This window comes from Tenebrio molitor, chromosome 6 (assembly GCF_963966145.1).
Source record: "Tenebrio molitor chromosome 6, icTenMoli1.1, whole genome shotgun sequence".
In the NCBI taxonomy this organism is placed as follows: Eukaryota; Metazoa; Arthropoda; class Insecta; order Coleoptera; family Tenebrionidae; genus Tenebrio; species Tenebrio molitor.
In genome coordinates, this window is record NC_091051.1 from 21276417 (window position 1) to 21290397 (window position 13981).

At 32.7% G+C, this 13981-nt stretch overlaps 1 protein-coding gene across 5 annotated transcripts in view; it reads left to right on the top strand.

The window, feature by feature from the left end:
• Positions 1–2369: 2369 nt before the first annotated feature.
• The window catches only part of LOC138132628 (homeotic protein caudal-like), a 30861-nt gene continuing 19249 nt past the window's right edge, over positions 2370–13981 (top strand). For 2 of the 5 annotated variants that reach the window (XR_011160133.1, XM_069050215.1), the window contains exons 1-2: positions 2370–2922; positions 6832–6894. Coding sequence is in view for 4 of the 5 variants with exons in the window: in XM_069050215.1 (XP_068906316.1) it covers positions 2499–2922; positions 6832–6894 (487 nt within the window). In the remaining variant the exon portion in view is untranslated. The remainder of the gene's footprint in view (positions 2923–6831; positions 6895–13981) is intronic. The other 3 variants (XM_069050216.1, XM_069050217.1, XM_069050218.1) reach the window with 3 other exon arrangements.

Here is a 13981-nt window from a genome sequence, read left to right on the forward strand (position 1 = left end):
GATATACCTGGTTACAATTCTTCAATAAATTTTGCGAGAAAGTTGTGAAATATAGATAAAATTCCATTCCAGTTCTGTAAGAAAAATGTCATTCTTTATTTTCATTTTTTTTATATGTAGGTACCTAAATGGTTTCATTTTTCATTAATCATTAAGATGGAAAAGTCTAACATACCTATTAAACGAGTAAATAAATTAACAAAAAAACTTTTCTGATACTTTTTGAATTTGTAAAAATGTACATACTTAGTTTAATTAATATTATTTTTTTATTAAATGCAACTTTGTTGCAACTGCCTTTTCTCAATATCAATCAGTAGGTATGCTAAACATACCTATTCCTACCTGCACTTAGTGCCAAAATTTCTCCTACTAATTAGTTTAGATCAACATAACAACATAATAAGTGTTAGACAAGAATAGCGATAAAGATCAACGCCAACTTGATGAACTTTTCAATTGAACACATGTTAGTAGTTAAATATCGAGCGTTCAAATTAATTTGTAATCGAGTCATCCATGGATTTGAATCCGTATGTCTTCTGCGATTGATATGTCAAGATCTGACCTGTGTTTCAAGTGTGTTTATTGGAGCGTGGAGTTCAAGTAACGACATACGATTTCAGATTCATGAATAACTCGATTACAAATTAATTTGATCGCTCTTTATTATGATTCAAGACAATCAATTTTAACAATTCTAAGTCCCTAAGTAGAGGTTTTAAATTGGAACTGCAGCTGATTTAAAAACTTTAAATTAAATACGAGTAGGTACGTAAATAGGTATCTACATATTTATCAAAATATAATACATAATAATAATAATAGATGATAGATAGACCCCTATAGTTTATCCGAAAATAAATATGTATCTACTTGAACATTAATTTATTCCACTTTTGAATTAAAATATAGAGATATCTAAATGTACATTTTTACAAAAATGTTAGATACCTATTTCGAGCCCCATCTTTTAATTTTTAATTCTACCTATATCTTAGTAGTATCATTCTTTTATTACAACAAAAAATTGAAAATTTCAACAGTCAGTCTATGCATACCTACCAGTCGTTAGGTACCTATGCATATTAAGTATTCCTACCTAAATCAGTTAGGTATATTCGCTCTTCAAACAATTAGATGCACTTATGTATACTGGGTACCCCAAAATTCGCGGAACAACTCAGTGGGGCAATGCCAATTCATGCTAGAAAATAACCAGAAAAATTCAGAAAAGTTCTGAATGATTGTGATTACGTTTGCAATTATTAACTTCATTATTTCCAGCATTTACAAGAAATGATTTTATGTTGGTTTTACCTCAAATAACCAGTGGCAACATGGCTTTGATTTTCCTTTCTTATTACCACGGATACAACAGCAATTAAATACATATTTGCAGACTATTGGGATACACAGCATGTTTTTAAATGTTGCCACATTTCGTGTACCTAACAAATAGGTGCATATTTTCTATAAAAAAGAAAAAAATACCTGATATTTTAATGACTACTTAACAATGTACTGCAGTTTTGGGGCACCCAGACCCAGTATACAGTGTATTTTTATGTGTCACAGGTCTATGACTTCTCAATCTCAACGTATAAGTCGAAATATAAGTAACGTAAATTATTTTGTATTATCAAAGAGTTCAAGTAGTTTTTTTAATGATGTTAATGATATACGTCATTTAAAAAAATCGTTTTTGGAGAGAACTGGCCTACAAAATATTTCTAACTAGATCAAATTGTCACAAATGTACCTATGTAATTTTTTAAGACTCTAAAAGTAACAGATTCTAAAACTTTTTTCGGTAGGTATTGTATCTAATGATTTATTTTGTGTTGTTTTAATTTACTTCATACTTTTTCTGCTTTTTATTTAAATACATAGAAGGAAATATTTTTTACTTAGAGAAAAACGTTAGATATTTAAAATGAAAAGACAGTAATGTAAAAATTGATTTAACTTTAAAATATAGAAAAGCAATTGGTTGAGAAAACACAAGACGCCGCCTCAGAAAGAGGCATGTGCATACCTATATACCTACTAGGTACACATATTAAATATTTTAGTGAATTCATTTTTATGTTGTTCTGTAAGTTTTCAGGTACATCTGACGGCATATTTTGAGACAGTGAACAACATAAGACCGTAGCAGCATCAACGTAATCAGTAATTATTCATTAAAAAAACATAAAACGTACACACGCATGAGACATGTAATTACATATTGCTCAATGCAAGGCCAACGAAAATCGCGTTGTTTGATTGGCCTCTCAGCCGCAGCGCAGCCATGATAGAAATCCTAAATTCCCATTGGCCCCCACGTGAAGTCGAATCCCGCCCCCGGACCTGAATCGGATCGGCCAAATCTTATCTCGGCCACCGCACTCACCTTTGTAATGTAGGTACGTGCGCATTTAGCGCCCGTATTTTCGCCAAGTGACAGTTCGTGTGTTGAAAGAGTGACTTAGTGAGTTCTAGTGACCGTGGGTATGGTCTCATATTACAATTCGACCAATATGTACCGTCACCAGCAAGCGGTCACGACGCCGGCGAATGCGTCCATGCATTCTTGGTACACCGCCGGGTACCATCAGACCGGCCAAATGGCCCCTGAGCAGCAAATGTGGGAACAACAAATTTGGCACCATCATCCACACGTGTCATCCCATTCGGTTTTTGCAAATAACGAATATCCGGAGTTCGTGCATTCCGGAATGGTGCATAACGACGGCGGGCACGGTCAGTTGATGCCGTCGCCGACGATTACGGTTTCCGGCAGTGATATGTCGAGTCCGGGGGCCGGGAGCGGGAACATTTCACCTCAGAACCAGTCCCAGGTGGCGAGGCCGCCGCCCGCGAGGAGTCCCTACGAGTGGATCAAGAAGACCTCCTACCAGAGCCAACCTAATCCAGGTGAGCCCACTTTACTAACGTTAAAATTACATTTGTACCTTTTTACTGATAAGAAATTCCTTCTTTCACGAAGTACGCTATTATTCCCTTTTGGGGTATCATCTTTTATCAGTCACAATAATCTCTAACACTTTCAGTTGTTCGTTTATATCTACAGTTTACCTGCGGTAAAATTGTTATAAGTAGTATGAGAATAAATATATTCAAAGTTGAAACTACGTATCAACAATAGAACATCCATAAATATAATTTTGGAGAAACTTAATCTATGATGAAAGAAAAGTCTGGATAACTGTCTTGGCGGTTAATAATAATTATTGTAAACAAATACTCTGGTTACGCATGTAGACATGTAGGTACTTCGTCGATATTGCAACCAGTTTTTTTTTTTAATAAACACTTACGTACCTTTGAAACAGATGACCTTGCGTAATTCGAAAAATAATCACTTTTGGCTAAAAAAAGACAGTGTCAAAGATGGTAACAAAAACAAAAATGTTACATAAGTATTTATTAAAACCCTTGTTATTAATGAAAAAGACTATTTGCTTAGAAAGAAATATAGAGATGTAAAAAAAGACTCAACCAGAGGAAGTAGGTATTCATATTAAAGAGTTCTTTTTATGATGAATAATCTTGAAATTAAAAGTGTAAAAACACACGGTCACGGATTAAATGCGTTCAACCACACCGAAAGGAACAACACTGATTAACTGTCTTCTTTGAGGAGAAAGATTTCATCTTCTCAGAATCCACTTTGGACCTGCCAAAAGAATGACCAAATATTAAAATTTTGTACGGTAACAACGTTCCATTATACCGTGCGATCAACAATTACTTAGATAACGGGCGGCTATGACTTTGACAGTGTGAGATCTTTGCTAACTCAGCTAATAAACGTCAAACAACTGTCACTATTAATCAAATTTTAACGCAAAAATGGTTTTTACTTCAGAACATAAAAGATTCATCATTGAATCTTACTTTCGTAATGCTGTTTTCAATAACGGATAATGGACTTGTTGCCTGTTTTGTCAAGTTTCGCAAAAAAATTCCAAATTCAAATTGAAACAGGTATATGCAACAAAAAACACAGAGCATCTGAACGTATGAACATCAAGTACATTTGGACATACGTCCAAAACCTCAAAGGCTTCTTTGATCTAAATTATTGTTGATCGCAGGTTATTTTGTCGGTGTGGAGAACGATTTGGTAAGCAAAATCCGTGATGGAGATGGTTTCTTAAATCCTCATAACGGTTAAGGTATCTATTTCTGAAATCAGTTTAAAAGTCTAGTTATCAGAAGAAAGGATAAAAACCCAAATTAAAAGGAATGAAGTGAAAATGACACGAAAACGTAATTCTGGAAATTTCGACTATGAGTTTTGAGGAGAGAGGAGGAGATGGAAATAGTATATTGTTATACGAGTTGCACAAGACTGTCTATTGTCGAACGAGAGGGTTTAGAACACGACGAACGCAGTGAGGAGCGTTCTAAAGGAACGAGTTCGACAACATGTCTTGTGCAACGAGTGTAACATGCTATTTTTTCTACTTCGTCTTCATTAATTTAATTTTTTTTAATATAAAATTATTATCTGTCTAGTGACTTCTATTTTAATGGAACTGGGTTCGTATTGACGAAGTAATGTTATTTCATTGAAAATTAAATTTTAAATGTTTTCCCAGATGTTGTTACAATAATAACTACTCCCTTAATAGTTTATTTTGATCCTAAACATAGATTCAGGTTCAAATGACATCACATTTAACACTGAAATTTACTAATAATAATACCAACCCCAAATTCAATCATCACTAGAAACGATGTTATAAAATTGATCTTTGTGAAACTGTTTTCGGTGTCACAAAATGCTCATTGTGACACCGAAGTAGAAAAAAAAACATTTTTAATACGACGTATGACCGAAATTGTAAAATTGCGATGTTAAAATGTAAAATTTTCAAAAATGTGTCGCCGTACTTACCTAACTGACAAGTAAGTTTTTAAAAAGTTGGAATTACTTAAAAAGCCTTATCAGTGAAATGCAAAATTTGAAACAAAATCCGAATAAATTTTCGTACACATGATGGTACACTAAAAAAATTAATAATTTTTGGTGGTCCTAACAGTATTATTTCAAAAATTATAAGAAATATTCAGCACTTTCTCGTGAATTTTAGCAAAAAAGGTAAAATGCGACTGCTATTTTGTTGATTAAGATGGAACAACTTTTATTTGTTTTAAATTTTTAAGATATTTATTTTTCGGGAGATTCATTTTAAGAGATTTGCCAGCCTCAAAAAATTAAGATTGTTCTTTGATACAGTTATAGAAGGAACTTTTATCTTTTACATAATATGTATGTTTTCATACCTAACTATGATAACTTTTTGCTTAAAATGTATGTGACGTTGCTGTTTACTTGTTTTTGTTATTCAAGTGTGGTCTAGTGAATCTACAATTACACAGGTATACAAAAAATATGTTGCATTGCTGTCAATCACTTCGATGTGAAATCGAATCTAATTTTTTAATAAAGACCACAATTGCCCATTTACAATTTACTTTATCACTTGAATTTTAAAATTTCTAAATAAAAAAAGAAAATATTTTTCTTAAACACGACTTAAATCCGACGGTTAACACCCCCAGATACTTATGCTATTGAATTATACTTAGGAATGTATAATTCTTATAAGACAATTTAAATTAGATATATTAAATATTGAAGAAAGATTCAGCAATAAATTTTTTAGTGATACATATTTCTAACATCTGTCGCGATTTAAAGATAACCGTAAGATATCTTACAAATGACGATACACCTACCAATTCAGCTCCATGGCTCCAATGTCATATAACAATATTATTCGTTAATACATTTTTGTATTTTGTGAGTTGTTATGGATTTTTTTCAAAACTTTCTTATTCAGCGTAATCCCCCTTATCTATCTAGAAAAGCTTAAGAACTTTAGTAGGTAGTTGTAAATTTAAATGTTAAGTTCAAAAGTCATTCGATTTTTAATTTCCAATGAAAAATGCACTTAATACGTTTTTAGCAAGCATTTTAATACTCATAAGTTCATAACAATCCATGTTTGTGAACTTAAAATAAAATCTACCTAATTGACAGTATCAACGAAATGTTATTTCTTAGTTTAAAACTTAGGTAGCACGACATGGTATTTGTCTATTTATTCTCTTTCTAAACACAATATCTTTTAAGAGGTGAAAATTTTTTAACAAACAAATCGAACGGCTGTTCAAATTTCCGGACACTTAGCGCACTAAGCTTCTGTTATCAATATGAACGTGCCATTAAAACGTTGTGTTGTTCTATTACTTAACCACATGTCCATCAAGCTAGAAACTCATTAATTCACAGGTGGAAAATTTCTAATTTTATTAAATATATTAATTGAATGGTGTTTGCCATTGAATTGATTTCCGACAAAACAGAAAATGCTAAACAACTTTTTGATTTCAGTAGGTTCATTAAATGCATAAATTCAGTTTGCAATTTACGTGAGAGTAAAACAATATAAGCTTTGTACTTCCTTATTTATTTATTTTGGAGGATATGCACTTTAAAATTGAATTTACAGAGATCTAAGGGTTTGGCAATAACAAACTCTTCGACTAATTTAAAAAAATAAAGAAAATAATTGATATATTGCTGTAGATTTTCGAACATATTGCATGATAGTTAGTGTAGAGTATATTTTCTCGTGTTTGTTTTTCTACTAATTTATTGGTTTATGAACTTCCAGCAATTATCGCTCTCTAATTGTTTTATTGTGTATTATGGCATCTAAACCAGTAAATCATATTTTTCGACGTTTCTCATCGCTAGAGTCTGACTGAATATGTAAAAATTGAAATTTGCTTCTCTGTTTGTTCTAGAAATTGATAGCCAAAGTTCAGAGTCTGTCCCGTTCGATTTCACTGATGCACAAGACACAGTTGGTACGCTTTTAATCCTATAAACCGCTTGCCTTGTTCAGTTTACACAATTGTGCTTCGAAAATGTAAATTTCTTCTTTCTTTTTCTTTGTGTTGTTGTTTTAATCTTCCCTTTTATCTTTTGCATGTCTGCTGTGATGGTTTTACAACATTGTCGTAATTCTTTTGTGATTAACGTTATACACACATGACTAATTTCACAATTATGCATGTTTTTCTAATGTCCCCTTTTAATTGGAAAGGATGTTGTGTTTCACAATTTTCGTGAGCGAATTGAGTAATTGTTTGATTTTTGTTGACGATAATTACTAAGTTCTCTGTCTTATTTACGAATAAATTAACATGTTGATGGGGCCCGCGTACAATTTGATATTCATTAATCTGACAGGTGCATCTCTCCGGCCGCCATATTTTACGTTTTCTTTTTATGGCGGCTCGGCCAATGGGAACTTTTGATCTAACCGAGGAATCTAGGCATTAAATTAATTTGAAAGGGAACGAAATAGTCTTGTTTAGTATCGAAAGTGAGCGGCCGTTGGGTTTTTTACCTGTGTGCTTTTATTGCGCCATTTTGTTCGAAGAAACATGCTAGTTTTTCTGTCTTTCACTTGATTTAAGTTCTTATTAAAGTTTTATGTTCACCAAAAGCTCGTAAAGTTCTTCATAAAACTTCCATGATTATTTTACAACCCCTTTGCTTTATTTTTCTTCAACATATTCATCATCGGTTTTATTTTATCCCGTTGGTCAGCCAGACGTTGTAAATTTTCTTATTTTGTTACCAGTCTAGACTGTGGACGCCATTGATAGGTAGAAATTAGTAAACTAACTCGTGAACTAGAAACAACTGTTATTCTAAATATTTTGAGTGCAGCTTTCGCACATATTTCCAAATTTGTAAATCGTCGGAACTGTCAAAACATTCAATAGTTAAGAACCCGGTCTCTGTGACAAGATTATACCTAGCTTCTTCTCATAACGAAACCAGAACAGACGGACCGGACCCTCCCAGGGATTTCCAAATCCTTTAGAAGTTTTGCCGAAGTTTAAGTGCACCCCCCATAAAATAAATACATTTGCCGACATAACGGACCACAGTACGGATAAATTCATGGGTCCTTGTACATTTTCGCACGGACACCTTTACCGTTCTTGGTGAATTTACCTGCTAGTTCCAACACCCACTTGTACCTTTTAGAACACCGATTCTCAGCAAAATAATTTGTCATGTTATAAAATACCTGTTTTAAGCCTTTTCTTTCATGCACTTAATGACTAAATAATAATAATTCGCCAGACCACAATATTTCTTAAATTCATTCAAAATAAAAATTATTCAGCAGCTCGAGTCGATCATAGGTGTAAGTGGAAGTTCATTTTAATTAAATAAGATAAGTCAAAAGAGAAAGTTATGACTTTACTGTTTATTTGACATTTTTAAAAGTAGGTATAGTGGTTGTTTTAATGGCTACGACCTCAAGTAAATACAATCAAACAAGAAGAATGTAATTTTTCAAGTAAAATAAAGTAGGTACTTTGCCTTGATAACGTTAGTTTTGTATTAAACATACACGTTTTTTTTTTTAATATTTATATGATCTCGCTTAGCCAGATTAAACTAGTTGAATAGAAAATGAGGATTTAAATTTAATAAACCAGGATGAAAATCTCATTTCCCAGGCATAATATTTTTAATTGTATTTACCACGTCTAAATTACTAGTAGGTATGTACTCACTTATTTTTGGGAGAAAAGATTTATCTATTAGTATTATTCTTACAATCGGATCTCTATAATTGGAAACTTTATGAGCCATATTTTTCGTAATTAAAATTTCATCTAGGTATCAGTATTTTATTTTGTGGATGAGGTGAATTCAACCTTAAGCATTATGACAAGTAAATATTATATTGAAATCGACATAAAGAATGAAGGGGGATTGTCTTTAGGTTAACTGTAGTGTATTGTATTATCTTTTTCAAGATAGGTAAGACAAATTTTAATTCTTGTATTTAATTTGCTGTGCTTGTGGTGAAATGATTAGGAAAAACTGGGAACGGTAGTGAATAGCATTAATTATTATTGGTAGATAATCCTCTGTTAACGACAAATTAGTTGTTAACAAACTTACTCATCTACCTATTTGGGAGTTGTATTCCGCATTTTCAACTTTAACTTTTGCTAATAGACGATTAAAGGCCCGGTTTATTCACCTTCAACTAAATTTATCTGGCCAGTAGTTGCTATGATTTAGAATCTGCTATTGGTAGATCCATGGTAATTACCGTTCAAATAAAGTTACTTGAAGGTGAATAAACCGGGTCTAAATATTTTTTACGACAATGGAAACTAGGCTATAACATAGACATATCAAGAATGACAGTAATGATCACGTGCTTCATCATGACGCAGCGCCATCTCTATTTAAATATCATACAAACGAAGCCATTAATTCAGAACGGAACCGCAAGTATTACATAAATTGTCCGTAAAATTAGCAAAAGCTTCCACGAATACAGGACGATATAGTTTGGGAAATAACATCGCGACAGTGTAATAGCGTCAATGGACCCCCAGGGAAACATAACCTCAAACGGCAGGGAGTTGCGAATCGACGCTATGGCAATTATCAGGCGATACAGTCGTCGGCGCCAACTATACACACGTACACTTCCCTCATTTCGATAGATATAGACCGCGAAGGACGACACTATGCCGATTGGGCCATTGTTGTGAGTGACAAATTGCCCCTTTACGTATTAAATGCCTCACCAACTGTTATGGTATTGTTTGCGGGCTCTTGATGGCTGCGGAATTTTTTTAACGCTCACTTTGCGAACGACAGCGAGGGTGTTTTTAATATCGACGGTCGTAAATCTTACTCAAAATTTCTTTATCATCGTAATGGTGCTGTTTACATTAACATAAAGCACAAGAGTAGGTATGTTATACAAACTGTTGTTTTTCTGCATTCGTTGATCTAGGACGTGCAATTCTGGCCAGTAGGTACTAAACTTTTATTAAATGATTTCACAACATTTCGAACACTTCTGTGTGCAATAAGAACAAGTAAGAGCTCTAGTTTTTAATCGAAGTTTTATTAATTATAATAGTTCATGACCCCTACAGCATTATTTGCCCTTCCCAGTTTAGTTATTGTTTGTCACATTAATACTGGGTGACTATAAATGAATGTCACTTTTTTCTTAAGTTGGGAACATTTTTCAAAAATTACTCTGGCAAACATTAAATCACATCACATCACATTAAATAGCAGAATAACCAACAATAGTATTACCAACCTATTAAAAAAAGTCACCCAGTACCTATATGCCGTTCACGATTATTTTAAACACGCAGGAGGCCGCGATATTTTTTTGTTAGATTGGCGTCAGGTCCTGTCATATGACGTTTCGTTTTTAAATATTCGGATTGTTGTCAATTCCGTCATTAATTTAGTTAATAAGAATTTACCCAGAACTGCCCTACAATTATGTATGTTTCATTTCAATTACAATTTTACGATTATTGTTCCTAATGCGTTCAATTATTTAAAAAATGTAACAACTTGGGAGCAGTGTTCGATTGAATTATAACCTAAAATAGATTTATTAAGACAAATCACAATACTGCCAACTAAAATGTCAGATTTTCATAGATAGTCCGAATTTGAAATAATCGTGAATGGTTTATACTGTGAAAAACAAAAAAATTAAAAACGTGTGATTCGAACAATCTAACCATAAATGTCATTTATGATTAGTCGTCGGTTATTAGGATAAGTGTCATTCATGATCATTGATCATGAATGAAGAATAAAAGTGGCTTTAGTGTGAGAAAGGTTCCTAGTTAAATGAGTTACCAACATTTCGCCGTTCCGTAAATACGGTGTAATCCACAAATTCAGATTTAGGTTATGCCTATGCGAATCTTCGTCTGTGGTTATTTGTAATAATGTAAAGCTGCGCCACACGTCTTCGATGCTTTCGTTTGTCGTAACAGCTCTTGATCATAAATTTCTTGAAACATAAGTTACTATTTCGTACCTATTTGCATATCTATAATTTTTAGATCTTTGGTGGATTACAAACTTAATAAATCTAGTTTTTTTTGTGCATTATTGAAAAAAATTCTATCAGGCATTCACATCTTAACTGACAAAAATGCTTCTGATTTATTCAATAAGAAACGTAATAGAGTCACTGGGCTGCTGTAAACACTAAATAGACATCAAGGAGGCATAGGACGGTGGCCATAAAGCGGTCTGAGTGCCTCTTTATGACGGTCTTCACGTTTAGGTAGAAGTCGAGGCCGTCGGTCGAAGCACGTTCGACCAGAAAATTGTCTTTTTATTACGTGCAAGCGCACACCATTTAATAATAACATCAGTGTCGTGTTCATCTTTCAGCTTGGAAATGTTCGCGCGTATTGTCGTGTGAAGATAAATTAATGTCAAACTAAGTTTTCTGGTGTGTCAACACACTTAGTGATTTATTTTAAGAGCGTTGCGAATTTTCGACAGGCATGTCCAAACAGTGGCTAATCTAATAGAGGCATGTGCCACTTGGACCTTGCGGTCCTGTCAAACAAGATTTAGATATATTTCCGTGACTGATCCTGAACATATGTCACTTGATCCCGTTTAGTGGTATGCGGGGTTTCATCGCCAAAATAAACACTCTGTGATAGTGTGATGAAAGTTAATTTGTGTGTCAATTAGGGGAGCCCGCATCTCCATGATTGAATTTAGAGTAGGGGATAATGTGCATAATATTATAACACTTAACACATTCTGTTTATGACCTGGTTGTTTGTTTTTTGCTTTTAGATTTTTGCCATAATACTTGTACGAAATACTCAATTAGCGGTGTCTTTCACTATAATTCACAATAAGTGAGCTGATAAATAAAGTGTTATTTCTATAGGAATTTCGTTTTTGTTTTTTTTTTTTTAATAATTTTTAATATGTACATACATATATCTAAATTTGTTTTCATTTAAAAATACATTTGTTGTATCATATGGATATTATTATAGCTACCCACCAATAACTTTTGTGGAATAAGCAAGTATTATTTTGTTTACTTAAAAACAGTGTAATTAGGCACTAAGACATGTTTTATATGAAACAGAAAACTTGGCAAATACAAAAGACTATTTTTATACAAATTTAATCTGTTCCTTTCAATATTGAAGCAAACCGATACAACTTTTACAGGCTAATGGTGAAATTCACTTAAGATTTTTTAATTGAGAGATAAAGCATAATTATTATTATTGACAATATTGTCAATAACAATTTCATTCTAAGATCGATCACATCTTAAAACTTATATGTGTAATAAGGTAACTGTTATCTAAGTTGTATTTTTTTTAGCTTTACACGATATATTAGTTAAACTCTTGAAGTATTTTGGAAAATCAATAAATGTTTCCTTATGAGACCTTAAATAAGTCATACGTGTGTATAAAATACTATTTTTTTACAAGGGGGGAGATTTTAACGCACAAGCGTAGCGTAAAAAAGAGCTACCTACACAAGTTACATACATACATACATGGAAAATTATTTCGAAAAAAAATATTAATAAACTCCGAACATATAAATTCGATAGCATTAATTTCCTACTGGCATTGCGTAACTTCGGTCACCAACTGAAAGTTAAAGGCTGTCACCCATGTGTTCACGTTTACAATTATTTCCATACAATGAGTACATATCATAGTGAACGTAACAATTTAGCATCAAATATTTTTTCTTACAGCTTCTTTATCTCTAAAGAAGCAAATTAAGCAAAATTTGGTGAATTGCATTGCGTGTGAAATAAAGTTCCCCAACCTGTAAAATATTAGTATCTATATATACACTCCCCACAACAATTATCGCATAACATATGTTTCTACATGTAAAATTTGAACTTTCACTTATTTTTTTTTTCTGTGTTATCCTTCCGAGAATGAAACTGTATAAAATCCATATTATTGCACATATTAACATAAGGAGTTACAGTCATTGATTAATTCGCTCTAACGTATTGTGGTAAACGAGATGGTTCTGCAATGTCTTGCGTACAGTCAACAAAAACAGTGCAAAAATCAATTATCATTCCAATATAGAGTTGAAATCTTCTTAAAGATTAAATTTAGTCTATTTATACGAAATGTTTGCAGACCATTTGCAGTATACTTAAGAAACAAAGTCATGCGATAATTGTGCGGTGTGTATATTATACAAGTGGAGAGAGCAATATATGATCTATTCTGAGGTGTAATTTGTAGCCAGAGGGCTACAAAGCACCGAGGGAAAATTAGCATCCCCTCCAGTGGCATACATGCATTTTTTTACGACTTACGAAGTAAGATTGAAAATGAGAAAGTAGTTTTCTAAGCCCTAATTTACTGAAAATTGATATTTACTAATAGATATTAAAAACATTTGAAAATACCTTGACAACCTTGAAAATATACATCGACAAGTTTGTTTGTGGTATGGTTGTTTTTTGATGGATATCTTTTCTGTAGAAAAAACTGAAGAAATTGGGAAAGCAGCAAATGTTGCGGTTTCAGTTTTGAAATTATTCTTTTTTTAGATTTTCATTTAATTCATACCTAATGAAAACTCCCTAGGGAATTTTTTGAAAAATGATTTACCAAGGGGGCGTAATTTATTAGTTTTGTTATGATTTGTGTATCTTACAACTGGCTTCTGACGGTCGTGAAAAAAGACCCACTTTAAAAGCACGATATTGATTAAAAAACATTTTTAATGGTGGTGTAAAAATATTTTTTTCTATTCTTGACATATAAAATGACACTTTTCAAAATTAATTGACGTTTGGAAACGTCATACTTTTCCTAGCTGGTTAGGAAATAGTAGTTTATTTAACAAGTTTGTGTATAAATTGGGCCTTTTTTTGGCATGAGTGGGCCAGTTTTTGTAAACATTTATAACGCAGCAACTCTTACGATTACTTATGGTAACTCCTGAAGATGAAGGAGGAGTATGTTAGTAACCGTCTGACTGCCGCTTTAAAAATCCCACCAAAATATTAGGTATAGGTACATATTTCTTAACATCAACATTCATTCA